This window comes from Haliotis cracherodii, unplaced genomic scaffold, assembly GCF_022045235.1.
Source record: "Haliotis cracherodii isolate W230 unplaced genomic scaffold, xgHalCrac1.p SCAF_4, whole genome shotgun sequence".
Lineage (NCBI taxonomy): Eukaryota > Metazoa > Mollusca > Gastropoda > Lepetellida > Haliotidae > Haliotis > Haliotis cracherodii.
Genome location: NW_027266297.1, coordinates 56,985,246 through 57,012,733, shown reverse-complemented (window position 1 = coordinate 57,012,733; position 27,488 = coordinate 56,985,246). Strand labels below are relative to the sequence as shown.

The 27,488-nt window shown below is 41.2% G+C and overlaps 1 protein-coding gene across 3 annotated transcripts in view; it reads right to left on the bottom strand.

Annotated features, from left to right (window-relative positions):
• LOC139479821 (interleukin-6 receptor subunit beta-like) overlaps nucleotides 1–27,488 on the bottom strand; it is a 36,951-nt gene that overhangs the window by 4,949 nt on the left and 4,514 nt on the right. The window contains exons 2-22 of one of the 3 annotated variants that reach the window (XM_071262707.1): nucleotides 27,392–27,488; nucleotides 22,348–22,467; nucleotides 21,933–22,193; nucleotides 20,430–20,568; nucleotides 19,920–20,068; nucleotides 18,460–18,590; nucleotides 16,638–16,794; nucleotides 14,897–15,145; nucleotides 14,421–14,559; nucleotides 13,551–13,705; nucleotides 12,811–12,938; nucleotides 11,239–11,392; nucleotides 10,551–10,639; nucleotides 10,063–10,330; nucleotides 8,305–8,441; nucleotides 7,233–7,392; nucleotides 6,919–7,065; nucleotides 6,260–6,409; nucleotides 5,189–5,276; nucleotides 3,139–3,205; nucleotides 1,527–1,595 (exon numbers count right to left, since the gene is read on the bottom strand). The exon at nucleotides 27,392–27,488 is cut by the window's right edge and continues 30 nt beyond it. In XM_071262707.1, coding sequence (XP_071118808.1) covers nucleotides 1,527–1,595; nucleotides 3,139–3,205; nucleotides 5,189–5,276; nucleotides 6,260–6,409; nucleotides 6,919–7,065; nucleotides 7,233–7,392; nucleotides 8,305–8,441; nucleotides 10,063–10,330; nucleotides 10,551–10,639; nucleotides 11,239–11,392; nucleotides 12,811–12,938; nucleotides 13,551–13,705; nucleotides 14,421–14,559; nucleotides 14,897–15,145; nucleotides 16,638–16,794; nucleotides 18,460–18,590; nucleotides 19,920–20,068; nucleotides 20,430–20,568; nucleotides 21,933–22,193; nucleotides 22,348–22,432 — 2,922 coding nt within the window. In that variant the 5' untranslated portion in view covers nucleotides 22,433–22,467; nucleotides 27,392–27,488. The remainder of the gene's footprint in view (nucleotides 1–1,526; nucleotides 1,596–3,138; nucleotides 3,206–5,188; nucleotides 5,277–6,259; nucleotides 6,410–6,918; nucleotides 7,066–7,232; nucleotides 7,393–8,304; nucleotides 8,442–10,062; nucleotides 10,331–10,550; nucleotides 10,640–11,238; nucleotides 11,393–12,810; nucleotides 12,939–13,550; nucleotides 13,706–14,420; nucleotides 14,560–14,896; nucleotides 15,146–16,637; nucleotides 16,795–18,459; nucleotides 18,591–19,919; nucleotides 20,069–20,429; nucleotides 20,569–21,932; nucleotides 22,194–22,347; nucleotides 22,468–27,391) is intronic. The other 2 variants (XM_071262708.1, XM_071262709.1) reach the window with 2 other exon arrangements.

Genomic DNA, 27,488 nt, shown 5'->3' with positions numbered 1-27,488 from the left:
ACACAACCCCGATAACCTCTTATTCAAATAATGTCGTTATTTTATTCTGTTGTTGAAACATCGTGAGAAAAACTACTTTGTTATGTAGATGACGTTGAACACCGCGAGTAAAACTACTTTGTTATGTAGATAACGTTGAACATCGCGCGTAAAACTACACTGTTATGTAGATGACGTTGAAACATCGTGAGAAAAAACACTTTGTTATGTAGATGACGTTGAACATCGCGAGTAAATCTACTTTGTTATGTAGATGACGTTGAACATCGGGAGTAAATCTACTTTGTTATGTAGATGACGTTGAACATGGCGAGTAAAACTGCACTGTTATTTAGATGACGTTGAACATCGCGAGTAAAACTGCCCTGTTATGTAGATGACGTTGAAACATCGTGAGAAAAACTACTTTGCAATGTAGATTACGTTGATATATCGTGAGAAAAACTATTTTGTTAAGTAGATGACGTTGAACATGGCGAGTAAAACTATTTTGTGATGTAGATAACATTGATACATCGTGAGACAAATTACTTTGTTATGTAGATAACGTTGAAACATCGCGAATAAAACTTCTTTGTTTTTTAGATAACCTTCAAAACTATGTATTTACTTAATCCAGGTAAAAAAGTATCATGGAAAATGTTTTGCGAATTCGGATACAACTTCTTATTAAAAGTCACCATTCGCTAAAAACGCATTCTTATATGAGATTTTTAATTGTTGTCAATTTTGTGACAACAGGTAAAGAGAGGTTATCACGCGAGTGTGTTTGGGGATGATAAATATCCTGCATTAGGAATAAACATTGTATTTAGCGAGCCTTGGCGAGCTAAATACATAGTGTTTATTCCTAATACAGGATATTTACCATCCCTAAACACACAAGCGTGATAACGTCTTTATCATATAATGTCATTCTTCAATTCTGTGCTTCAAAATCGCTTCCCCTCACTCACAAACATTGCGAGTTTTCCTGGAATGCGCGCATTAATATTTATTACGTCACAGGGTAGGTGATTTGTCAGTCGGACAGTGACAGTAGCCAATATAGTTCAAACTGAAATCTGTTTCTTATACAGTGGCGAAGCAACATATACGCAAAACAACAATTGTTTTTACTTGCCTTTCGCGACAATCCATCGGTCTGTAACTGTCCTTTGTCAAAGGGAAGCTACTCTAACCCTAGTCTATGAGACATCACGGCCAGTGATTGTTCACAGTCGGCTTGTTCTGTCATAACGTTAAGAAGTGTAGTCAGATGTATTCACGATGGTTAATTCTGACTCGATCGCCGAATGACAAGTGCGACGCCATGTTTGTTTATAAACACTGAAAGTAGTCCCTACTTGACCTTTGATATTTGCATCACTATCCGCATATGACCCCAACGGATATCGTTTTTATCCGTTGGCTTTATCCTGCCGAGAAACCTACCCATTATATGATAAATATTATTATCTAAACTATGAAAAGCAGTAAAACTCATTTGTATGCAGTGTAACCAAAAGTTCCTTTGTGTAACATACTTTGGGTCTTGGTGCTGAGACTGTTTTCTCTGGGGCAGATGGAGGGTTTGTGGTAGTAGCACCGTCATCCTACACACGAGTAAGGAAAGCGAAACAGACAAGAAATGGTTAATCGATAGTGATATTTTTGATACAGGTATCATAGTTGTGTTTTGGACCTTAAGTCTGCCTAGTAACGTTATAGGTTTCTGGTTTGTTAGAGTCTACTCTAGACTAAGTACATTCGTTAGTTGCTAAAGGCAAATAAAACTAAGTATTGTTTGCTTTTAACTTGTTTTATATGAATAACAATGTTGACCAGATTTTATAGGGGGAGTTATCTATCCTTGCCTAAACTATGCAATACGACTGAATGAATTGTTAATTTTTATCACATTGGAAAAAAAACCTTCACTATTATCCTAGGAAATTAAACCTGTAAAGCAAAAGTGATTTCAAGCTGGCTGCTAACAAGCACGATATTACAATACGAAGCTCAGCAATATATGTGTTATTGATTCAGACTCGAAGCAGTTCTTGCGATATTTCAAGAGTGAGTGAGTGATTATTGTTTTACGCCGCTTTGCAATATTCCAGCAATATCACGGCGGGGATCACCAGAAATGGGATTCACACTTTGTAATCATGTAGGGAATCGAACCCGGGCCTCTTCGGCGTGACGAGCGAACACTTTACCTATAAGGCTACCCGACCGCCCCCGATATTTCAAGAAGGGCATGTTCAAAGTTATGTTCATTTAAAGCGACGCAGGAAGAAAAACTGTGATAAAGACATGATATATGAAATACTGGACAGTCGAGGAAGTGTTTCTGTTAGAAACTATAAATATCATAAGTTGTTGAAATATACTGGAATTGTTATTAAATTTTATAATGAATGAAGAATGCGCGAGATTGGTTTAACGCCGCTTTGAACAGTATTCCAGTTATATCACGGCTTGTCAGCTTAATGTGCGAGAAAGGTCCGACGCAATCTCATTAAAATCAGATCTTTGTTCTCGCTACCGCTAAACAAAGATCTGAGGACATCCCGTTACAGGTCACGTCAGCACGACCTTTCATCCAACCAATCAGAGCGTCGCTTACCAGTTCCTGAAAGTGACAGTCGGAATGTGTTTTCTAATCATGCAACCTCGGAATATTTAACACGGGGTATTCCGAACGACAGTTACGAGTTTTATGATTATATCCATACATTCTAGGCCATCTATGAGCCATTCAAGAATGTTGTTTTGGTCAGTTTTAAATCAAGAATACGTCAAAATATGTTTCGAAGCGTAGTCGCCAGTTTGAAACTAGTGCCGTAAAGCTCGAGATAGCTGCCTTCTGATTGGCTAATGTCGATTTCATGTTAGTCATTTCATTGGTCGGCCAATGTTCGCGAAAGGTCGTTCTGACGTGACCCGTAATGGGATGTCCTCAGATCTTTGTTTAGCGGTAGCGAAAACTAAGTTCTGATTTTAATGAGATTGGGTCCGACGCGGGCACGGTGCTGACAAACCTACAAACATAATCGGGGCGAACCGGGATTCGAATCCTCGATCATAGGTTTCTAACATGATATATAAGCTGTTTTTCATCAACTGTTCCTTGTGTTCTATGCCATAACATACATAGTTTCTCTCGCAGAGTTCCGGCATTGTGATGTCCTCGGACGCTTTCCACTTCTTGTACAGAGACCTGCAATAACATAAACAATTATCAATAGTTGCATGTATATCGGGGAAATAACTCTCAGTGGGAATTGTAATAGTTATATCACGCCATGTTATCAGTATGGGATGAAAGCCCAAAGTGATTCGTGTCTACATGTTCAGATTGGTGAAACCCACGAGCATGGTGTGATTCTGACAAGATGCTCATAATATTAATCACTGGATTATCTGGTCCAAATCAAAACGTTTTGTGAAGATCCGGGGTAGAATAGGTCTTCAGCAAATCATGCTTGTCGTAAAATGCGACTTTACTTGTCGTAAGAGGCGATTAACGGGATCGGGTGGTCAGGCTCGCTGACTTGGTTGATGCATGTCATCGATCCCAAATGCTTGGATCGAGGCTCATCATATCAATCACTGGATTGTCTGGTCCAGATTCGATTATTCACATACCGCCGTCATATGGCTGGAATATTGCGGAGTGCGGCGCCAACCAACCAACCAACCAACCAAGAATCATAATTAGCATTATTCTAGGATTCGAACCCACGATTCAGCGCCGTAAGACCACGGCCAGCACTGACAGGAATCCATATTGGAACCAGTTTCGTCCACGTGACTATTAGGCGATTGAACGCGCAGTGTCGTGGACCTATTGTAACTGTTCACATGATTCCGTTTGCCATTTTCTTTACATCAAAGTCATCTTCCCGAGGCAAGCGTGTTCACAAGCCTACATCAAAGCCTAGTTTTTACCCTTGCCACATCAAGGCCACTTTACATGGCTCGACCCTGGCGCCACCTCGCGTAGATCACGAGTTGTGCCCCTTGTAATGAATACGGGATATCCAATCAGATCGCTGTTCTTATCTCGTATAGTTTCACAAAGGTGACGACTACCATACGCGACGACGCGATTTCATCCCTGACACAAAATCATAGGCAATCGTTGAGTGGTTTACGTGATGAACAAGACAATTCGTGTCAACAAAGACTGGCATCGCTAAAAACAAATATGTACCAGTCGTGGATGGTAATTTTGTGAAACGTTCTTTGATTGGACTATCGATATGTGCGATAGCTAAATCACATTTAGCACGGGAAACTAGGCTTGATGTGGCAATGGTAGAAAGAAGACTTAGATAACGAGGCAAGCGAATGCTCTTGTCTCGGTAAGATGCATCAAAGTGTACTCCTAATATCAATGTTGGGCTCAGAATAATACCCGTTAAGCTGGAACTGGAATCTGGCGTACACGGTTAGCAGTGAATTCATGCAATATTACGACACCATTGCTATCCAAGGTCATTCGTGACCAACTCGTGTTATTCCGGGACAAGCCGAATAGCGACTCATGCCCGAGTGGTGACGAATGATCCAAGGTATAATGTAAGTAGCGGAATATGCCGAATGGACCCGAGTTGTCTGACGGGACGGAATATACCGAATGGACCCTAATTGTCATTCGTCACCACTCGCCCCTTTCCGTAACCTGCAAGAAGACTCGTCCCCCTATCGATGAATGTTATTTGCGATGAAACGACAAACCAATCCAAACGCGCGTATGATTTAAAGTTCATCGTCAAAAAATCTCTCAGAAATAATTTTTGATTTTACATATGTCTTGCATCTAAAAATATACCCAAGACACAGTTAAATGTGTTCAATCATACTGTATAATTCCGCATGTCCCGATATGCTATAAATTGCATCTGAAATATATATGATATGTGGGGAAATATATGTGAACCATTACGCAACGAGTTGACAATTGTGTTGGGTATGCCCGTTTGCGCTAAGACGGAACCCGGTCGCAAAAATGGCCATGAGAGAGGCACGAGTCGCTATCCGGCTTGTCCCAGAATAACAAGAGTTGGTCACGAATGCCTAATTGTCTGACGGAACGAACGTTAACCCAAGGGACGCAATTCTGTTCAGCGAATTGCGAACTGCATGCTCAGCACTAACTATTATAGACACCTATAGGCAAGAAAGGCGTTACACATACCTGCAACAACGTCTAGTAATGTAGGCGAAGACGATTAGACACAGGAAGCAGACGAAGACGATGAGAATAACGAATCCAGCTGCCAGACCTGTGGCATGAAATATAGAAAGAATATATAGAAAGCATATATGAAAAAACGTTGAGGGGACGACTGGAAGTCGTATATTCTGTTTACAAAGCACATGCGTGACCGTTTTTTAGATTTCACATTATAAGTATTAAAATTATTGATATACCGTAGCTGAAGACGACTGAGGGCAGGTCTCTTAAGTGACCCTTAAAAAGACATTGTTGTTACAGTTGTTTTACGCAGCATATCAACAATGTCCCAGATGTTTCATGGCGGCGGCTTATTAATATACTTATATGGTATGTTATAACCTCTATGTTTGTGTGCGGGGGGTGGGGGCGGAAGCAGATACCAGGCTATACACACCTGACTGAGTCAAGGATCTATTGCCATGTACAGGGAGTCTTACAACGATCAATATCTAAAGACTTTGACGTCATCAAACCGCATCCGTCAATTTAATGTGTTGGCCGTAAATCACCTTTGAAAAATATTGGCACTGAAAAACCAATTGTATGTATCTTATTTTGGGTTCGATCTCACGTTCAGCGGTTGCCACTGAGTGACACAACTCTGCATAGCTACAGTGAACTACGGTTATAACGAACACGCTTATAACGAACTGACGGATATAACGGACTATGTTTTTGGTCCTGTCTATTTGCTGTATATATTCCGTACATTTGCTTATAACGAACTACGGTTATAACGAATTAAAATTAGTGGTCTCTTTGAGTTCGTTATAACCGTAGTTTACTGTAGCTAGTTACAGCGCAAGGCTACCCCCACAGAAACCAACACAAAACGTCACCAATCTCTAGCAAAGCCTCGTTAATCTGGACACAGATAACCCGGGTTCCTCGTCTTCCGGTCTTCCGTGATTCAAATAACATTAAAGAGCTGGTTCTGTCGACAGTATATCAAACTTGGGTTGCTTAATGTGTATGGGGTGTTGTTATGGACTGAGGGCGATAGAATCAGAATAGTGGAGCACATCTCACGTGTGTCAATGGGGACGCCGAACTTGGGGTCACTGTAAGGGCCAACTCGTCCCGTGTGAGATATCTGGCGCATCTTCACTGTGTAGTTGACATCCTTTTGAAGATTCCCAATTACATGGCTGTCCTTCTCACTGGATATATTCACACTGCCTGGAATGCATGAAACATAATTATATGAACTCGGAAACTCAGATAATTGAACCGGTTTTTTAAATCGTGCTTCAACATAACAGTAAGTGTGTGAGTTGGGTTTTACGCCGTTTTTAACAGTATTCCAGTTATAGCAAGCGTGTCAGTTTGATGTGGGAGGAAAGCCCGAAGTGATGCAGGTCTCAGACGTTTATCACTTCGGTGAAATCCACGAGCACGGGTATGGTGTTGACAAACCTAGAAACATAATCGGGGCGAAACGGGATTCGAACCCACAATCATAGGTTTCTGGCGTGCCCAAGAGACGCAAATCTGCACAGCGAATCGCGGCGCCTTAGAGGTCACCTGTGCCCCCGACAGATATACAACTTAAGCCCACTCAAAGTGCTCCACTATTTCAATTTTGAATAGTTAGAAAGTAATCTTGATTACCAACGGTGTAGTTTAACCACTGCCCCCATCGACTGCTGGACGTTAACAATAAGGTACTCATTAACGACGTCACATACCGCACGCAGAGTTCTCGGAGCAGTGTTCTATAGAGATGACGGAGATGAAGCCCTGGCCGGAGCATCTGTCCAGCTTCCAACTGACTGTGAGGGCGAGGTCGGGCTTACTATCAACATCAAAGCTTGTCTTGTCTGGCTTGGCCGGGACTGAAGGATCACAGGATACACATGTACAATATGAGCGTCTCATACGTCAGCATCAGCACAATAACTAATCAGTTAAAGGTACGCTTTATGTATTTGTCCTGAGAATTTACTTTAAAAAATGTAACATAAAAAAATAAAATGTTTCCAATAATGTATCCAATACATACCGTCACCATAATTGTAATTACAACGACTTATAGATAGTCCACAGCTTCCTTTCGCTGTTTCCATGGATACACCAAAACGGATGAGTGCTCGATCTTTGCTTTTCATAGGGATGTGTGCGGATCTCTGGGTGCCATTGACAGTTTTCCATTGAATGTCATTCTGTAAAAGATAGAAACGATAGATTATTCAGTTACTAGATTTTAGAAAATGGCGAATCATCTAGGTATTACTATTCCATGTATTTCTCAATCTCGTAAGACCGCCTCAGTGGTCTAGTGGTAAAGCGTCCACCCAGAGAGCAGAAGGTCCGGGGTTCGATCCCGGTAGTGCCATACCAAAAGACGTTAAAAGATAGTTTAAGTACTTGTTGATTCCCTGTCTGGCGCTCGGCAGGAAGGGGCTAAAACAAGGACTGATAGGCTCGGAGTCAGTATACTGTCTGAGTGGAGTATGAATGTTAAGCTGGCATGGTATCTCAGAAGGCTCGCACTATAAAGCGGATTCAGTCCGGACTAGTATGATTCGGACGATATCAACAGGATGTGTTTTATGAATCATGATACAAAGTGTTCGCGAAAAGGTTAGCGTATCCTTCTCCACCATAAGTGAAACCCATTACGCCAGACCCGTGAAACCCAGAGATCCTTCTTCACCACAAGTGAAACCTATTACACCGGACCCGTAAAACCAAGAGACACCTCTCCACCATAAGTGAAACCCATTACACCGGACCCGTGAAATCAAGAGATCCGTCACTACCATAAGTGAAACCCATAGCACGAGACCCGTGAAATCAAGAGATCCTTCTCCACCATTAGTGAAACCCATTACACGAGACCCGTGAAATCAAGAGATCCTTCTCCACCATCAGTGAAACCCATTACACGAGACCCGTGAAACCCGAAGACCACTCTCCTTCCTTACTATTAAACATCACAGGAAGTATAAATACAAAGGGACATAACTCCATGCTTATGATACGTTCATCCGAAAGTTCGTATATCCAGACAATGTCCCAGTGATGGTAATGTCCGGATAAGCAGGGTTACGATTTCCCCCAGTGTTGTTTACCTGGCATGTTTTATTTGTTGACCCCCACTGACACCAGAATACTGTCCAGTTGTAAGGTTGGTCAGGCGATGTGGATGTCCAGTACACAGTCACCTCGGTACCGTTCCAAGCACTGATCACATCTGTTGGTGGTCGGACTGAAGACACAATTACAAGGCTTGAGCGTACAGTTTTTGCTTCCACCCCCCCCCCCCCACCCCCCCCACCCTCCCCCAACACACATACATACATAATAATCGAGTCTGGACCAGACAATCCAGTGATTGATATGATGAGCCTAGATTCCCGCAACTGGGATCGGTAACATGCATCAACCAAGTCTATCTATCTATCTATCTATCTATCTATCTATCTATCTATCTAGCCTAGATTCCCGCAATGTGGATCGGTAACATGCATCAACCAAATCTATCTATCTATCTATCTATCTATCTATCTATCTATCTATCTATCTATCTATCTATCTATCTGTCTATCTAGCCTAGATTCCCGCAACTGGGATCGGTAACATGCATCAACAAAGGCTATCTATATATCTATCTATCCATCCATCCATCCATCCATCTGTCTATCTGTCTATCTATCTATCTATCTATCTATCTATCTATCTATCTATGGATGAAAAAAATGGGGTACACCTAGCACTATAGCAGGATGTGCACTACTGTCTGTATTTACTTACCGTTCTATTGTTTGTTATAACTACTAATCATGTTTGTGTTTCAGTGATAATCAGTTCCAAAGAATATTGAGTTTATGCAAATTACCTGAATTCATAAAAGGTGAATTTCACATTACATTCGTATGAAATAAAAGATCAGACGACCGGATTTTTGTGAGAATCAGATTGTTAGCTAAATTAGTATTTGCATTGGTGGTCAAAGTATAAATAAAACAGTTTGAAGAAGCGTTTTTGAATATTAGTAGCAATTAACGTTACTAATCAACATGCTACTGAATCTGGTTTTGAAACGTGATACGTTCAGGACATAAAACATAAAGAAACGCCCAACACGTAACAAGAATACATCGCATGTTTGTCCAGTTACGTAGACAACATTGGATCTTTGAAAGGTTAACTGTTTCTGCCGGTTAATTATGATAAAATATTTTAATAACGTAAAATTGTGTCAATTGGGTTCAACGCCGTTTCGGGGGCACGGGTGGCCCAGTCATCTAAGGCGCCGCGCTTCGCTGTGCAGAGCTGCGTCCCTTGGGTACGCCAGAAACCTATGAATGTGGGTTCGAATCCCGGTTCGCCCCGATTATGTTTCTAGGTTTGTCAACAACATACCCGTGCTCGTTGGTTTCACCAAGGTGGTAAACGTCTGACACTTGCATCACTTCGGGCTCCCCTCCCACATTAAGCTGACACGCCGTGATATACCTGGAATACTGTTAAAAGCAGCGTTTAACCCAACTCACTCACTCACTCACTCACTCGACGCCGTTTCGAACAGTGTTGGTGTCAACCACGGCGTGTAAGCTTGATGTGGAGAGAAGCCCGCCGTGATTCATGTCAGACTTTAACCACTTCGATGACAACCATCGTATGGTGTTGAAACACCTTGAAACATAATCAGGGCCAATCTGAGATTCGAACTTTCTTTCGTAAGATCCTGGCGCGCCTAAGGGACGCCACTCTGCACAACTAAATGCAGGGCCTTAAACAACAGGGCCGCCCCTGCCCTCTAATCATGTGGAGCGTGAGGTTGCCTGATCAAGAAGATTTTGTTTAATAACGGCCCCAATACACACCGTCCCCGAGTTTGGGTATGCGCAGAGAAGACGTTGGTGAAGTTCCGGCGGCGTTAGATGCTGATATCAAGATGACGTAGTCAACGTTGCAGTTGAGGTCGTCAAGTAAAACTGTTGCAGTTGTCGCTGGACAGACAATTACCATGCCCGTGTTGTTGCAAAGGGGCATCATGTAGCTCGTTAAAACGACGGCCTTTTCCATGGTGTTAGTGAACAGCCTTATCTTGTAGTTCGTTAAAATTCCATTGTTGGATTCCTTTGGCGGTGCCTGAAATAATCCACGGGAACTGTGATCAGTGTTTATACAACGGTTTTCACAATGTATCCACGATTGGAATCGAACACTGACCCCTTGGCATGAACAAGCGATTGCTTTAGCTACTGGGCCACCCAAATGAATTAAAAAAAATCCAGGGGTACATGTATGCACATTTTATACTTTGAATAGAATAACTCGAAAGGTTATGCATAAAAGTACTTGCACGTGCCTTTATAAAAACAGAAATATTCCTCTTCCCGTCGACGCAGTCGTGCGCGAGGAAGCTGCCTTCAGTCACGTTGGGTGCTGCCTCAGGTGCTGCGTTTATACATAATAATCTTAAAACGTTACTACATTATTTCTTTATACATGAGTGAATTATTGTTTATATGTATGTATATTTCTATCTATATTATGTATTGCTTTGCTACTTTCTGTATTTTGTAATTCGCAACACACATACCTCAACACTGTACCTTTTTGGAATGTTATTTTCATTTTTTATTTTTAATCCAAAAGGATTGAGGTGATATACTTTCCCATAGAACGAGTTTTCATTGAGGCCGTTTTGAAAAAAGGATCGAATGAAAAATTGTAAAGTTACGGAAAACGTATGAAATTAATTGGACATTTGACACGTTGTTATTTGCCGCGAACAATACATGTGCTATGATATTGTTTTCATTGCAATTTGTGTAGCCGCAATCGCATAATACAGATTTCTTATGAATATTGAAAAAGTTTTGTCGCTTTTATTGTGAAATATATAAATGTCCGGTTTTCCACTTTAAAGAAAATAATATACATGTATATCTTTAAGTTGTGCCCAAAACAATATTCTGCCTCATTGAAAAATAGCCCCTCACAGAATATTAAATGGCATTCTCCGAATACTATCATTGCGTGTATCAACTCACCATCTTCACCAGTGAGGGTAGACACTGTCCTCGGCTCACCCGGGTACCCGTGCCGAGCGGTGGCGGACATGGCCGAGACAGAGAAGTCGTACTTCGTGTTTGGTCTCAGGTCGCTGATCGTGATTTGATTCTCCGACGTGGTTACTGTCATATTCTGTGATTAATGAAGGTTGATGACGCAATAATATATAGTTGTTTGCAGCATCTACTTGAGATGACGAATGAATCAATGTCTTGTACAATATCGGTTGACAAAGTAGAAAAAAAACCCCTGTATTTCAAATACTTGGGGAATTACATTGTAAGGCATATATACATGTAATGCAATTTAACAGTTAAGCATTGCAATGAAGAAAAACCCCGCAACATCTCTGGTTGTTACTATTGCCCCCCCCCCCCCCCCCCCCCCCTGCAAAAAAAAAAAAAATAAAATAAAAAAAATAAATAAATAAATAAATAAATAAATAAATAAATAAATAAATAAATAAATAAATAAATAAATAAATAAAAAATAAATAAATAAATAAAAAAAAAATAAAAAAAAAAAATATAAAAAAAATAAATGGGTACAATGATTTTAGACGATACATAGAATCTTATCCAGGTGTCTGATATCAAACACAAGTCGATAGAAGTATAATTATAAGCATGGCAAGCCTAGGATTTTTAAACTTTTTATCGATTCGTGTTTATTATATTTGATACCAAACTCTTTGACACTCGGGTGAGATTCTGCATGTTACAGTGGCATATACAGAATACCCCGTGGAGACCTAGGTTAGTACTGGTCTTCAGCAACCCATGCTTGTGGTAAGAGGCGAGTAACGAACGAATCGGGTGGTCAGGCTCGTTGATTAGGTTGATGCACGTCATCTATTCCCAATTGCGTTGATCGATGGTCATGATTTCAATCACTGGATTGTTTGACCCAGACTTGACTATTTACAGAACGGCATCATAACTGGAATACGGCGACGTTCAACAACGAACAAAAAAACAACAACAGCATATACAGACTACACAGGACATGAAACACGTGATGGACAGCAACACACAAGCTAGGTCCCATCTGAATGAAGGTAAAAGAGGCCATCATTTACGCAAGATCCGGTGTAGAATTGTTTTTCACCAACCCATGCTTGCCGTAACTGGCGACTATACTTATCGCAAAAGGCAACTAACGGGATCGGGTGGTCAGTCTCGCTGACTAGGTTGATGCATGTCATCGTATCCCAATTGCTTAAACGATGCTCATGATGTCAATCACTGGATTGTCTGGTCCAAACTCGAATACTTACAGACCGCCGTCATATAGCTGGAATATTGCTGAGTGCGGCGTTGAACAACAACGTAAGAGATCGGATGGTCAGACTCAGTTGTTTGTCTGATCACGTGTCATCGTACCTCGATGGCGTCCATGTACCTGCCTGTTTGATTCACTGGTTAGCCTGGTACAGACGCTATTATCTACCGTTAAATTGTTGATAATTCGCGTTACCCGGTAAATTCGCTCACATGCTGGGGTACTGATATATATGTCATTTATGAATCGAATAATAAACATGAACTTACGGATGTAGCTGATCTTGTGATGACTGTGAAGGTCAGATTTCTTCTATTGGTGTTGTTTCCCCACTTCAACGTCACGTTACGACTGGCGACACTGATAAGTTCTAAGGCCATCACAGGCGCTGGTCGCACTACGAGAACATTCAGTAATTTAAGATTAGAAACGGAGCTTGTTGCATTCTTATATGCAAAGTGAAATGCTAAGAAAAACAGTTTAGTTGAGGCTTTGGATGTTATAACCTTGATCAAACAACTTCCGAGCAAGAGTTGTATGACGTCGTTTAAAATCTTTGTGGAAAGAGCATGTTCGATTGTACCTCAAAACTTGTTAAATGGTCGACATAAAGGAAGAGTTGACCACTGAAAAGTTGAGTGAGTGAGTGAGTTGGGTATTCCAGTTATATCGCGGCGTGTCAGCTTAAAGTTGGAGGAAAGCCCGGGGTGACGCAGGTCTCAGACGTTTACCACTTCGATGAAACCCACGAGCACGGGTATGGTGCTGACAAACCTAGAAACCGGGATTCGAACCCACAATCATAGGTTTCGGACATACCCAAGGGACGCAACTCTGCACAGCGAATCGCGGCGCCTTAGACGACTGGGCCACCCGTGCCCCCCTGAAAAGTTGAAGTCATCCCGCTTGTCATACAGTGACACTAGTATCGAGATATATTTATTACCTTTGATAATCGAGGACGGAATCTTACTGTGAACAAGAATCCTGATGTAACCTTATGTCCTACCATAATCCTCTGGATCAACCGTGAAGGGCATGGACAACGAGTCCCCAACCCTTGTGTTCGTCACAGTGATGTTGAATGTAAGATTTCCCGTCGGGATGTAGGAGGCGTTGAAACACGATGCCGTATTGCAATTGCTCACGTTGCAGTTGTGCCATCTACAAAACCATATTGATAAAACTAGAAATCAAACGTTTTTTTTATAAATTGCTGTTGTTGTGTAAAACATGTATGTATTTGCCAAAACCTGATTCACACTGCAGATTACAATGTTAAAGTAATGTTATTGCCGAATATTGTCAGTTGAAGAAATGTGTCACGTTGAAGTTGTGCCATGTACAAACCAACATTTCGAAAATAAGGTCACAGATAGGAATCAAATTCACTAGGTAGAGTTTTAAGTGCAAAAAGTACCGTACAAAAGGATTTTTGAATGAAAAATCAAAATGTTTGTGTAAACCAGTTTCAAATGTGCCATCATAAAACATGATTCACACTACTACATCAAATATATTTCTTAGACATACATTGCCAATTGAATACACACATGTACCATTGTTTAATTTATCGACCCCCCTGTCGACAGAAAGAATAATCAAGTCATTAAAACTTTTTAATTCGTTACTATTGTGCATTTGAACTTATGGGTGATCCTAGATTTGCAGCATGGTATCACTCAAGCAGGACCATAACAAAAGGGGCATTAAAAAAACCCATTCGGTTTCATGATCTTTAGAAAAATAACATTTTAGATAAGAATTGTGCTCACCAAATAACGAGCATAAGAGATGCTGAATTAGTATTAATAGATATTTACATACATGTTATTGTGTTTTGATATATGTTGCAGTATGTGGACATGTTTTGTCATACCCTTCCTCAGACGCTTCTCTCCAGACAGTGGTCACACTGATGTCCCAGGGTCGGAGGTACCCGCCTATGTCCCAGGTCACCGTCATATTGTTCCTGTCGTTGAGGAGGATCTTCAGGTCCGTCACGTTGTGAAGAGGATCTGAATTGAGATGGCATGTTTGTTACGTTGTCAAACGATACGCATTTGTTTAAAACTATACCGATATTATTCACGAGAATATATTTAAAGATTATTATATAATTGAATTAAGGAAGATTCATGGACGTTGAATAAAAATCGAAACATATTGTAGTATAGAATTACGTCTGAAACAATCTATATAAACACTGTTATATAAACCTTGAAAATGTAGGTAATACACCTACAGGGAACATATGATAAATAGCTGTCAAAAATGATAAATATACGACAAGTTGTTCCATTAACCACTGATGTTCACGTAGTTTTATGAAGAATATTTATACTTTGGACTCACTTTCAAGGACAATTATTTGACTTGGGTTCTTTCCAATCGGGTTACAGAGCACAGTTACACCATCGAAGAAAGTGTTACTGATTGGCATGTGCAGCTGCAGAACGTTGTCTGCAATAAGCCTCTGGTACTCCTTTGGAAGGGGCTTATCATTTCCATACGTGAAATATGCTTTCTTCGATGTGTCAGCCAGGGTACAGTTGAGAGTCAGGTTGCTGCCAATGATGACATACGGGTCATACGGCAGTATACCTAGAAATAATGTATTTTGATTTGTAAACAGAAACGGGTGTACATTGTTTGAAAGAGTGAGTGAGTGATTTGGGTTTAACGCCCCTTTTAACAGTATTACAGTTTTATCACGGCGTGTCAGCTTAATGTGGGAGGAAAGGGCTGCAGGCCTCAGACCTTTACCTCTTCGGTGAAACCCACGAGCACGGGTATGGTGCTGACAAATCTAGTAATAAAATCGGAGCGAAACGGGAATCGAACCCACAATCATAGGTTTCTGGTGTGCCCAAGGGACGCAACTGTGCACAACGAATCGCGGCGCCTTAGACGACTGGGCCACCCGTGCTCCCTGTTTGAAAGAGAAATATGAGTATGGATAAAGAGGAGTCAGTTTAGGACATAATATTCATGATTGATAATCCTTATCTTCACGACAACATAAACATGAGACCGCCTCCGTGGTCCAGTGGCTAGAGCGTCTCATCGGAGAGCGAAAGGTCGTTGATTCCATCCCCGGTCGTGTCACTCCAACAGACGCTAAAAAAGGTACTTGTTGTTACCCTGCGTTATTGGGCTGAAACAAGGACTGGTCGGCACAGAGTCAGTTTTGAGTGTCTGATTGGGGTATTCGTGTTCAAACTGTGGCATGGTATCTCAGTGGGTTGGCACTTTAAAACCGGCATGAATTCACACTCTCAGAAACGTGTATGCTCGTCGCTATAAGTGCAATAAGTTAAAAATATGAGTGCGACGTAAACTCCATTTCACATCACCTCACATACCGGAAATACTGCTCAGAGTGGCGTTACCAGACTCACTCATTCGCTCTAGTTGCCCGTAGCAAGTAGGATCTAGAATGGGATGGCAGTCTGGTTCAAATCCATGGTGTCATACGTACCGTTGCCTTCCTCGGAAAGGATGATATCAACAGGTGTTCGATCACTTGGGAATATATTTATTATTACTATAATATTATTACACTTACCTTTTACAGAAAGAATGACTTTTGTTGGATCACTGAGGAATATATTTATAATATTACACGTACTTTCCTTAGAAAGAATGAGATCAAACGTTGTTGGATCACTGAGGAATATATTTATTATTTTACACTTACCTTCCTCAGAAAGAATGAGATCAATCGTTGTTGGATCACTGAGGAATATATATATCATATTACACTTACCTTCCTTAGCAAGAATGATTGTTGTTTGATCACTGAGGAATATATTTATTATTTTACACTTTCCTTCCTTAGAAAGAATGAGATCAATTGTTGTTGGATCACTGAGGAATATATTTATAATATTACACTTACCTTTTACAGAAAGAATGATTGTTGTTGGATCACTGAGGAATATATTTATTATTTTACACTTACCTTCTTCAGAAAGAATGAGATCAATCGTTGTTGGATCACCGAGGAATATATTTATAATATTACACTTACCTTTTACTCAAAGAATGATTGTTGTTGGATCACTGAGGAATTTAATTATTATTTTACACTTACCTTCCACAGAAAGAATGAGACCAATCGTTGTTGGATCACTGAGGTATCCATGTTGAGCCGGGTTGTATTCAACCGTTACAGTGAATGTGTAGCTAGAGTTTGATTGCAGGTCAGAGACATTCATCGCGTTCTGGGTAGTAGTCATGTTGGAACTCTGCTTCGAAAAAATATCGAATAAGTAACTTGTAAATTATATATGGATAAACGTTAGACAACAACGGGTATCATTGTATAACTTACCGGGAGTAAATATAAGGGATATATCAACGGAATGTTTCAATTAACAGAAGGCCTTTAACATTTAAATAAAGATGAATTGTAGAAGCTATTGTTGTAAAATATTAGTGATCTTCAAATCACCAAATTGACGAGTCTAGCATTTTCCAGAAATGTCAGTGTGATTGGTTTGTAAGTGTGCGCGAGAACAGAATATGAAACAAGCCGTTGAGTCATGGATGTATCCATGTAATAATACATGGCATGAGAAGTTACCCGCTGTATTAATGTGATAGAGAAGACGTGGAGATTGAAAGATGGAGAAGGACACATGTGATGGCGCAACCGATATCTTACATTAGGACATGCATAATCAAATAGTATCATTATCTCGTGTTGCAATTGGCAATAAAGAGACTGAGTGAGTGACTTATGCTGGTATTAGGCGTTTACCATTTTCTTGAAACCCAGGTGCGCTGGTATGGTGCTTACAAACCTATAATATTTAAGCATAAGGACTGAATAGTAATACAGCGCCTCTTTGTGGCGTACTGTACTGTGGTAGCCTTACGCTCATGCCATTCTACACCATATGATTCATGTACAATTTGGATACTTTCAAATATGGTCCCGGTTCCACAAAACGATCTTAGCGCTAACATGATCGTAACTCCCTTACTTTAACATAGACTTACGACAATCATAGCACTAAAGTACTCACGGAAATGAAAAAACCCTGTTTTTCTCAATTTAAAAATCGACACAAAGTGTTACGTAGCTGTAAATACGAAATAACAAAAACAACTCGAGAAGTACTAGTCTGGATTAGCTAGTTTGATCTCAGTGAACAATACAGAATGTACTTTACAGGAGGTAATTTGTCGGCACTTTCAACATTCAAAAATAAAACTAAGTCCAAACTGACATAGCAGAAACAGACTATAGGCATTATGCACCTGTTCTCACCGTCGTCAAGGTGTCATAGGTTATGGACATTCACCTTGATCTACTAACACCTGGTTATGCCCTGTTTCACAATAGTCTGTTTTATTCAGATTTTTACACACTTTTACGTGTAAAAAGGCATAAAAACATTTGATACGCTGTATTTGTGCCACGGCCCAATTAGTAGTAATTTAGTTGTTTGAATATTTACATATTTTGTATATTAACTGCAATCATTTAAGATCTGAGGTCGAAAAAAGTTTTTTTTCATTTCCGTGAGTACTTTAAGATCGCTTTGTGGAACGGGCCCCAGGTCACTGCTACTTTTATCCTCTTCATTCCCGAAAACGTTATTTGGCTTCTCTCACAAAGTGTTGGCTTGTACACCATTCAACGCCTCGTGTTCAGCACAGTACAAAAAACAGTTACCAGAGTATAAGTTGGTTGAACTTTCGTGGCCAATCAACAGGTTCTATTTCACCCAATTAAATTGTACTTCAAATTCAAGACATGAAATAGATATTTTCTCCTTCAAGAGAAACAAAGAGTTAGTAATATTGACTAAATACCGACAAGGTTGTCCCATAACACGACGGTTACCCTCAATACACCACGCTGCTGGTTGACGACAGACCATGCTACACAATTACACCTGACTTACAAACGTGGAATTCTGTGTGACGATGGTGAACGTGAGGGATCTGTTTCCGGCCTCCGGTGTCCAGCTGAGTTTCACCAGACGACTGCTGAAGTCGACTTCGGCGTCGAGGGACGTTACAGCCGCAGGCTTCACTGAAAGAACAGGCCCATACAACAGTTCGCTATTCTGTTGCATAAAATGTAGACATTTCCAAGTCACGGAGGACTTTTTAAGGCTTTTTCAGAGCTGCTTCTTGATCCTTATTAAACCTGATGCAAGAGGATGCAGGAGGAAGAAAGTAGCTTTGAAACGTCGCGGCAAAATATTAAAAAAATGTCAAACAAAAAAGTGACGTGTATTCATGTTCTTCCAACTTCTAAAAGCCTGTCAAAGACTTTATCCGGATGCTGTATTGATTGCACTCTGAGATATTATTTCGTCGCCATTGGCTAAACAAAGTCATACAGACTCTGTGGCTGATCTAATGTTTCTATACAGACTACAGACTCCCCTTGTCAACCCGCATAATTAGCATTATCTGTAACTATAATTCGAGTGTGAAATTTGTATTTTAGTCATAAACACATGCCCATGATAAAGTCGGACACTGGACGCTGCTTTTAGCAAATATTTCTCACGATTATGAAAAGGTTTTGTGGCTTATTTATGTAATTTACCAGAACATGCGATGCTAATATTTTCGGACAAACAGTACATCGAAAGTAGTAACTTCAGGTTCATGATGTTAAATACATGGAGATCTTTCAAAACTCTATGTGGTCAAAATAACGCTGACTTACAGTATATATGCAACTCAACCATTGATAAGACAACGATACCGTTCTGTTAGATGTGAGGTGAGGTGAAATTGGGTTTAACGTCGCGTCCAGGATTAATGCACTTACAAATCGACGTGCATGCACGTGTGTGTGTGTGGCTGCTTGTACCAGTCCGGACTGATGCCGATTTATAGTGCTAGCTCACTGAGATACCATTCCGCAGTTTAACATGAATACCCCATTCAGACACAGTATAATGACTCCGAGCCGACCAGTCCTTGCTTAGCCCCTTAATGCCGAGCGCCAGACAGGGTAACAACAAGTACAATCTTTTAACGCCTTTTGGTATGACGCGGCCGGGGATCGAACCCCGGACCTTCCGCTCTCCGGGCGGACGCTTTACCACTAGACCACGGAGGCGGTCCCGTTCTGTTGGAAAGCTTACAGGAGAGCTACTTATGTGTCTTGCTTCAAAAGAAGCTGAAACTAAGTATTGTCCACGGGTTAATGGAATGCTCATTATATATGACATGTCCAAACAATCAGACACATTCAAACCCAACTGACAGACATGTAATAGTAATATCCTTATCAGAGGTTAATACCCTACAATATAAGTATGCCACTAACAGTTTCCTGTGATCCCGTAGGATAATCGAGAATAGAATCCTGCACGAATCCTGATATAACCTTATGTCCTACCATAATCCTCTGGGTCAACCGTGAAGGGCATGGACAACGAGTCCCCCAACCTTGTGTTCGTCACGGTGATGTTGAATGTAAGATTTCCCGTCGGGGTGTAGGAGGCGATGAAACACGATGTCGTATTACTCACGCTGCAGTTGTGCCATCTACAAAACCATCAAAATTAAAACTTTTTTATGAATTGTTTTTGTTGTTTTGTAAAACCTTCATATATTTTTCCCAAACTTGATTCTAACTGCAAATTACAATGTTGAAGATATATCATAGCAGACATTGTTGATCAGACATAAAACACGATTGACACTACAACATATTATATTTTATGTAAGATGTTCTTGAAAGTTAACCATTCTGGTCGACATACATTGCCACTTCATGACGTACTATTGTTGCATTTATCGATTTCCCTGTCCGCAAGTCATTTAGATTTATTAATTTGTAATTATTGTGCATTCGAACTTATGGCTGATCCTAGATTTGCAGCAGGGTAACCATCTTCTATCTTACCCTCCCTCAGACGCTGCCATCCAGGCAGTGGTCACACTGATGTCTCGGGGGTGAAGGTACAGGCCCGTGTCCCAGGACACCGTCACATTGCTCCAGTCGTCAAGGAGGACCCGCAGTCCCGTCACATTGTGGAGAGGATCTGTAATGAGAGAAGCGAGTAAGAGGTTTTCCTCAATCATATCTACTGTCAGTAGGGTCTCGGATAAGAACAACACCCAAGCATTTTATTCCTAAATTATATCGGCTTATAAGCTTCGGTGAGTGAGTGAGTGAGTTGGGTTTATCGCCGCTTTTAACAATATTCCAGTTATATCGCGGCGTGTCAGCTTAATGTGGGAGGAAAGCCTGAAGTGATGCAGGTCTCAGACGTTTACCACTTCGGTGAAACCCACGAGCACGGGTATGGTGATGACAAACCTAGAAACATAATTGGGGCGAACCGGGATTCGAACCCACAATCATAGGTTTCTGGCGTGCCCAAGGGACGCAACTCTGCACAGCAAATCGCGGCGCCTAACACGACTGGGCCATCCGTGCCCCCTTGCGTACCCCGAAGGTAGGGATGTTGTTCACACTGTTACACCATTACGTTTACCGTGACATAGAGGGAATATAGCAGACGGAGACGTTCATCAATATCAGCTCATTCGCTATCAACCACTTTAAAGGTTTGTGAAACGTCCAATCCCAAATTGTAACGCAGTATTGAACATTGCATTATTTAATGAACAAAACAATATACTGTTTCTGTACAAATCAAATGCAAATTCGCGATAAAAAACGAAATCGGTCATATGGCAGTGAAGTGACCGAAAGTGAATTTTGATCTTTCTGCATTTCAGGTCTGAGGAGATATGGTTCCACTGCAGGCAATTCGGTGCGGAGGATTTTAAATTAGCTGGTGTCGGCGGCGTAAAAAAAATACTTCATTCCAAAACCCATTTCTAAATAGATATAAAAAATCAAATCTCAAAAGACAACCAAAAGGAACATGTTCTGTCCCTCAATAAAGAAAAGTAATATTGTGTCCATAAGGATACATATAGCTAAAAAGATTGTTATTATAGGTTCTCAGTACCAATGCTTGTCTAAAGGAGAATCAGCAATGAGGAATGGATGGCTGCAATGTATGAAATCATACCATGACAATTATTACCTTTGACACAACAATGACATATGGCACGACAACAACATCATATAATATAGCACGACAACAACATCATATAGCACGACAACAATAAAGTGATAAGAATGGATATTTTCGCTTTCAGCTGAAACTTCTTTGTAATGGAGCGTGCTCAATAATTTGGGGGCGTTAAGGGAGAAGCCATGATATTTTAACAAATTCAAAACCGCGGAATTATCACCCCTGACAATAGCATATAACATAGAACACGACAATAGCAATGACACAACACCAATAGCATATCACTCGACACCAATAGCATATGACACGACAACAATTTCGATTGGTTCGTTTTGGCTGCTTGGAGTCTAACTTACATTCAACAGTAACGTTCTTGCTGCCTATCACTGTGTCATTTCCGTGCCAGCAAAAGACAGCAGCTTCCGCCAATGTCTCGTTGACTGGCAGGACCAGCTGTAGGGTGTCCTCGGAGATCACATGCTGGTACTCTGAAAGGCCCGTGTCATGTCCCAAAGTGAAGAAAAGATCCGAAGAACTGCCATTGTCTGAGTCGACAAGGGTACAGTTCAAGGTCAGGTTCTGTCCAACAAGGACCGAGAGGTCACCCGGCAACAAGCCTGGAATTGATGACGAATAGTTTTGATATAAATCTAATAACGATTGACATGTAGTTTCTACTAGCAAATATAGTTACCATTCATTCTTTTGCATAGACACTTAATGAGAGAGAGACAGAGCTTATAAAACAGATTTCAGAACAAGAGGACTTACATCCCTTACACTGGGCACAAACTGGATCACAGATGTGGGCAACCGACAAGCCCCACGTCATCAGTAGAACCACCAATGTATCCATGCGACCCTGTAATGGTTTTATGCTTCACTCAGTACCTGCAAACAGATAGCTGTCAGTTCTAATTTCACAAGAAGAAAAAGAAGAAGAAGAACAACAACAACAATACAGTAAACTGCGTTTAAAACGAACACGGAGATAACGAAGTTATTCTTGGTCCCGGTATATATGCTTTATATATGATTATAACGAACTACGGTTATAACGAACTAAAATTAGTGGTTACAGTTCATTATGACAGGTGTTCTGTAATAGATCTGACCACAATCAATCAGAGAGGCTTGTCATGTAAATAATGTTAAGTCTTTTGTTCCGGATATTTGTTATTGAAGGTGAGGGGTGGACATCAGCCCAGTCACTGAGGAACCAACCGTTCACCCGCTGAAGGTATTTGCGCTAGACGACTAGTTTGGGGTGTCATTTTGACGGACCTGCACCGTCGGCTGCGACGTCAATGGTGTCAAGGTCACAACGTATGGCCACAACTGAGATGCTTCAGTGACGAGTCACGTTTTATGCTTCGCCGTACGAATGGTAGACGTCGTGTTTACAGACGTCGCGGGGAACATTATGCGGAAAGCTGCAGGAAGTGGAACAGGAAGTGGACAGATTTGGTTGTGGTAGTGGGAATACTCGGGCGGCCATCTCCTACATTGGTAGAACAGACTTGGTGCAAGTTCTGGAGAATTTAACAGCACAACGTTACAGGGATGTGATTCTTCAGTCCCACCTAATCTCCACTATACAACAAGCGAACGTCATTTTCCAACATGACAACGCCCGACGATAAGTCACAACATCAAGGTCCTGCCATAGCCCTCAGGTTTCCAGATATAAACACACTTGAACATTTCAGGAATGGCCTGGATCAACGACTGTGAGCAAGTCAGGCACAACCACAAAACCTCCGACAGTTGGCACAAGCACTGCAGCCAGAGTGGGTGAACAGTCCCCAGACCACAATTCGGGGTCTGATTGCTTCGATGGGACGAAGATGCCAGACAGTTTTGAACTCCAATGGTGGCCACACACGATATTGAAGATGACCTTTTCCTTAAATATCTACTGTTCCTGGTGTGCCATATGAAGCTGGGTCAATGTCAACACGACGTGTACCAATTTTGAACAATGGGTTACCATCTGTTGATTATTGATATGATATATAAAATATACATCTCAAATAACTTTTGTGTTTCGTTGTTTGCAGAGTATAAAAGAACACCCAGAGGGCGTATCTAGTATCTTAACGCTTAACGCTTAAGCAAGAAATCTGTAAAATGTATAATAGTATCAGGTAAAGTTAACATCATCATCAAACCTGGTGGACTTATTTTTCCACGTAGATGTCATCTAGGTAAATAAGAGACGTAAGATCACCTTCCTACCAACCGCATAACCACCTTCTAATTCCGCCGCGCAGTTAGACGTCCTGCCTGGCCCGTCGGATCAGCTAAACTAACCTACACTTATATCTAATGTGGTTGCAAGCACTGGCTGAATTTTGCATAATGTCCTTCTGAATAGATAAAAACACCAGGAAAATTATGCTCCTCTAGGTCCGTTGGAAAAGCCAAATAAGGATGCGTTAGCAGCTGTTTCAGTTCTACTGAAAGTATTGAATAACACATTTGAACCTGGGTTGGATTTGAATTGCCGTCGTCGATCTTTCGACCCCAGGTGAATGAACATGTTCAATGAACGGTTGTTGTTTCCTTGTTGCAACTGTTGATAAATCCTCTAAATGCGGGACATAAAGACCCTTAGGCTGTTATGAGAGTCACTATTCATAATAATTTTCTGCTTTCTCATTTTGCTAAGGCATTTCATTGAAAAAGAGAAAAATACTCCTGAGACATCGCGTACGTTTTTATACATTGTACATCAATTTCATCACTATTATTAGAATTAAATACGTTGTTACTTGTTTCTTAAATGCCTCGATTTTTTTTGTACACGGACTTGCAACTACGAGTTTTGAGGAATAACTGATATCACGAAACTAATATATCTCCAACTCTCTCGACACATTCCCCACCGGGCGCAAAATGCAAAACAGCGGTAAAAACTATACTCTTCAAAAAAGAAAAAGAAACGCAAAGCCAGATTTGTATGAATGTGGAAAATACATTCATACGAGGAGTCGTACAAGGGATTGAGCCAAACTTTTGTTTAGAGAACACTTGGTGATTGTAGTCATCTCAGTTATCGGTATATAGGAAAAGTCCAAGGCGAAGGTCAGTTACCATCAATAACGCGTATGTCCCCCGCTGCTAATGGAAGAGACCAGTAGGCGAATCACATCCTGGGGAATGGTAGCCCACTCAGTCTGCAACGTAAAAGCCAACTGCTGCAACGCCTGGGGTTGTGGTTGACGTCGGCGTAGCCGTCTATCCAATTCAACCGAAAGTTGCTTATCCGGTTCAAATCCGGGGCTCTGGAGGACCAGGGTAGAACATCAACGTTGTTGTTGTGTAGACAGGCTCTTGTGATCCTTGCTGTATGCGGTCGAGCGTTGTCCTGCTGGAATACACCGTATTTGGCTGCAATTGGGAGGGCGTGTTTTGGAGAATTTCGTTGATGTATCGTTGAGCCGTAAAATTGCCCTGGATATGGACCAAATCTGTCCTGCCATGATGAGAGATAGCCGCCCACATCATAACGCTACCCCTACCAAACCTGTCCACTTTTTGTACGCAGTTTCTGGCGTAACGTTCTCCTCGACGTCTGTAGACCCGTGCTCTTCTATTACCTCGACGCAGAAGAAATCTTGATTCGTCGCTGAACGACGTAGTTGAGGCCATACCCTGTGTTGACGACGCCAATGCAGTCCTAGTTGACGATGTTGTCGACTCAATATGACGCTGCTGCTCTAAAAAGGTTTCCTACGGTCTGGTACGGTCTGGACGGAGATTCTGCGCAGTCCGGGTATTTGGGATGCTCTTGAGGTGGATGTGGTCGTCCTTTCACGTAGGTGGCGCAGTCGGATGTAGCAATCTTGGGCGGGGGTGGTTACTCTTGGTCGTCCCGACCGTGGCCGATCACGTGTTGACCAATGCTATTGAAACCGATGCCATAGCCTTGTGATCCAGCTGGGCGCTACATTGAAAACCCTGGCTACAGCTGATCGGGGTTCCCTTGCCTGCAAGCGGCATATGAAGTTATTTCTTTGCACTTTTGTTAATCTTGACATGTTGTTGAACTGTCACTTTTCGACTGACGCAGATGCCAGGCAATCAAAACCCTGCACTTTAATACCGTTCATAGTGCTGCTGCTCGGGAAGTGCGTTCAGCTCCATGGCCTTTTGTTAATGCACTGGGTGCGTTTTTTTTCCGAATCGTTGGTGTTTCCCGACTAATGGTTTGCATGACCTTGTGATCATTTTGCATCCGGGGAATTTGTCACTGACACTCTAACACAGTAAACCTCTTCATTTTGCACCTCTCGGTCCGCCAATTTTGATTTTATAGCCAAAAATATCCGTCTTTCGTTTCTTTGAATATGAAAGGAACATTAACTGTCAGTGATGACACCAGGTGATCGCAAAAAGTGTAAACATGTCCCATTCCACTGGCATCCACTCACAGACTTTACATTGAAAATTATTTGCCTGTTTATTTTACCTAGACCGCCTCCGTGGTCTAGTGGAGAACGGAAGGTCCGGGGTTCGATCAACGGCCGCGTCATTCCTAATTAAAGACGTTAAAAGATGGTACTTGTTGTCGCTCGGCATTAAGGACAAGTTGGCTCGGAGTCAGTATACTGTGTCTGAGTGGGGTATTCATGTTAAACTGGGGCATGGTATCTCAGTGTGCTAGCACTATCAATCGGCATCAGTCCGGACTAGTACAAGCAGCACCCCCCCCCCCCCTCCCCAACACCCCCCCCCCTTCACACACACACTCGTGCATGCACGTCGCTATATAAGTGCAAGAATCTTGGACGCGACGTTAAACCCCATTTCACCTCACCTCACCACCTATTTTTCCTAACGCTACAAATAATCGAGTCTAGACCAGACAATCCGGCGATACAGAGTCTGGCCCTGGCAATCCAGTGACAGTCCGGCTTTACTGATTTTATTGAAACTAAAATCGATATGTTAATGAATTCCTTCTGCTGCGTATAGTGAACAGATTCTGCTGCGTACAAACAAAGAGAAACAGTTTAGATACATGTTCGTCTTTGCATATTAGTAAATGCGACAAAACCATTATCCATATTCATAAGAAAGCTTTTACCCCAAACAGAGTAGATTGTACGACTCCTACTATATCAAGCGAATGTGTTTATGAAATATCAATTATCACTATCAAATAGCGATGATGTTTCCGAAAAGATGAGCGTTTCCTACCCCAACGTTGACACCCGTCACAAACCCATGCAAAGGCAAGTCAATTGTTTAACTGAAAGTCAAAATAGAAGTTCTGTATAACTGCGTCAAATTTGGAAACTCAACAATTAATCTCGATTTCATTATATTTTAAAAGAACAATTATGTACGATTTGCCATACATTCCGCCTGTTACTATTTGGAGTATAATAAAACAGCTATTGCAGAGTCCAGTTAGTTAGGCCACATTCATCAGGTTAATCTAGAACGTATTACAAACATATTTATAAAGGAGAATGCGATGCGACTTGCGGATCGATCTGGTAAGCGCTTATTTTAAATTGCTCACACGATATCAAGTTTTAACCTGAATAAGCGGTTTTAATCGGAATAACATTGTCTAATGGTTGTCGCAATAGTTGAACGTATGACAATTTGATGTTTTTAAATGTATTTAATATATCGACACGTGACTCTGTGTTTTCGCTTGTGGTATATACTATCATTTGCCTTATGAATGATTAAAAATAAATGTCACATGGTAATTTGATTTCTAATGTTTTTTGCTTATACAGGTAATGATATTGAATAGATAATCTACTCGAGCATACATGGCTTCTTACACAAATACCTTATATATTCATGGGCGTGACGGACACAGAAGCTACTTGAGTGACTAGGTCATGCTGGTAATTCATCAGCTCAGACCATTCTTCGTCTTGCATCCG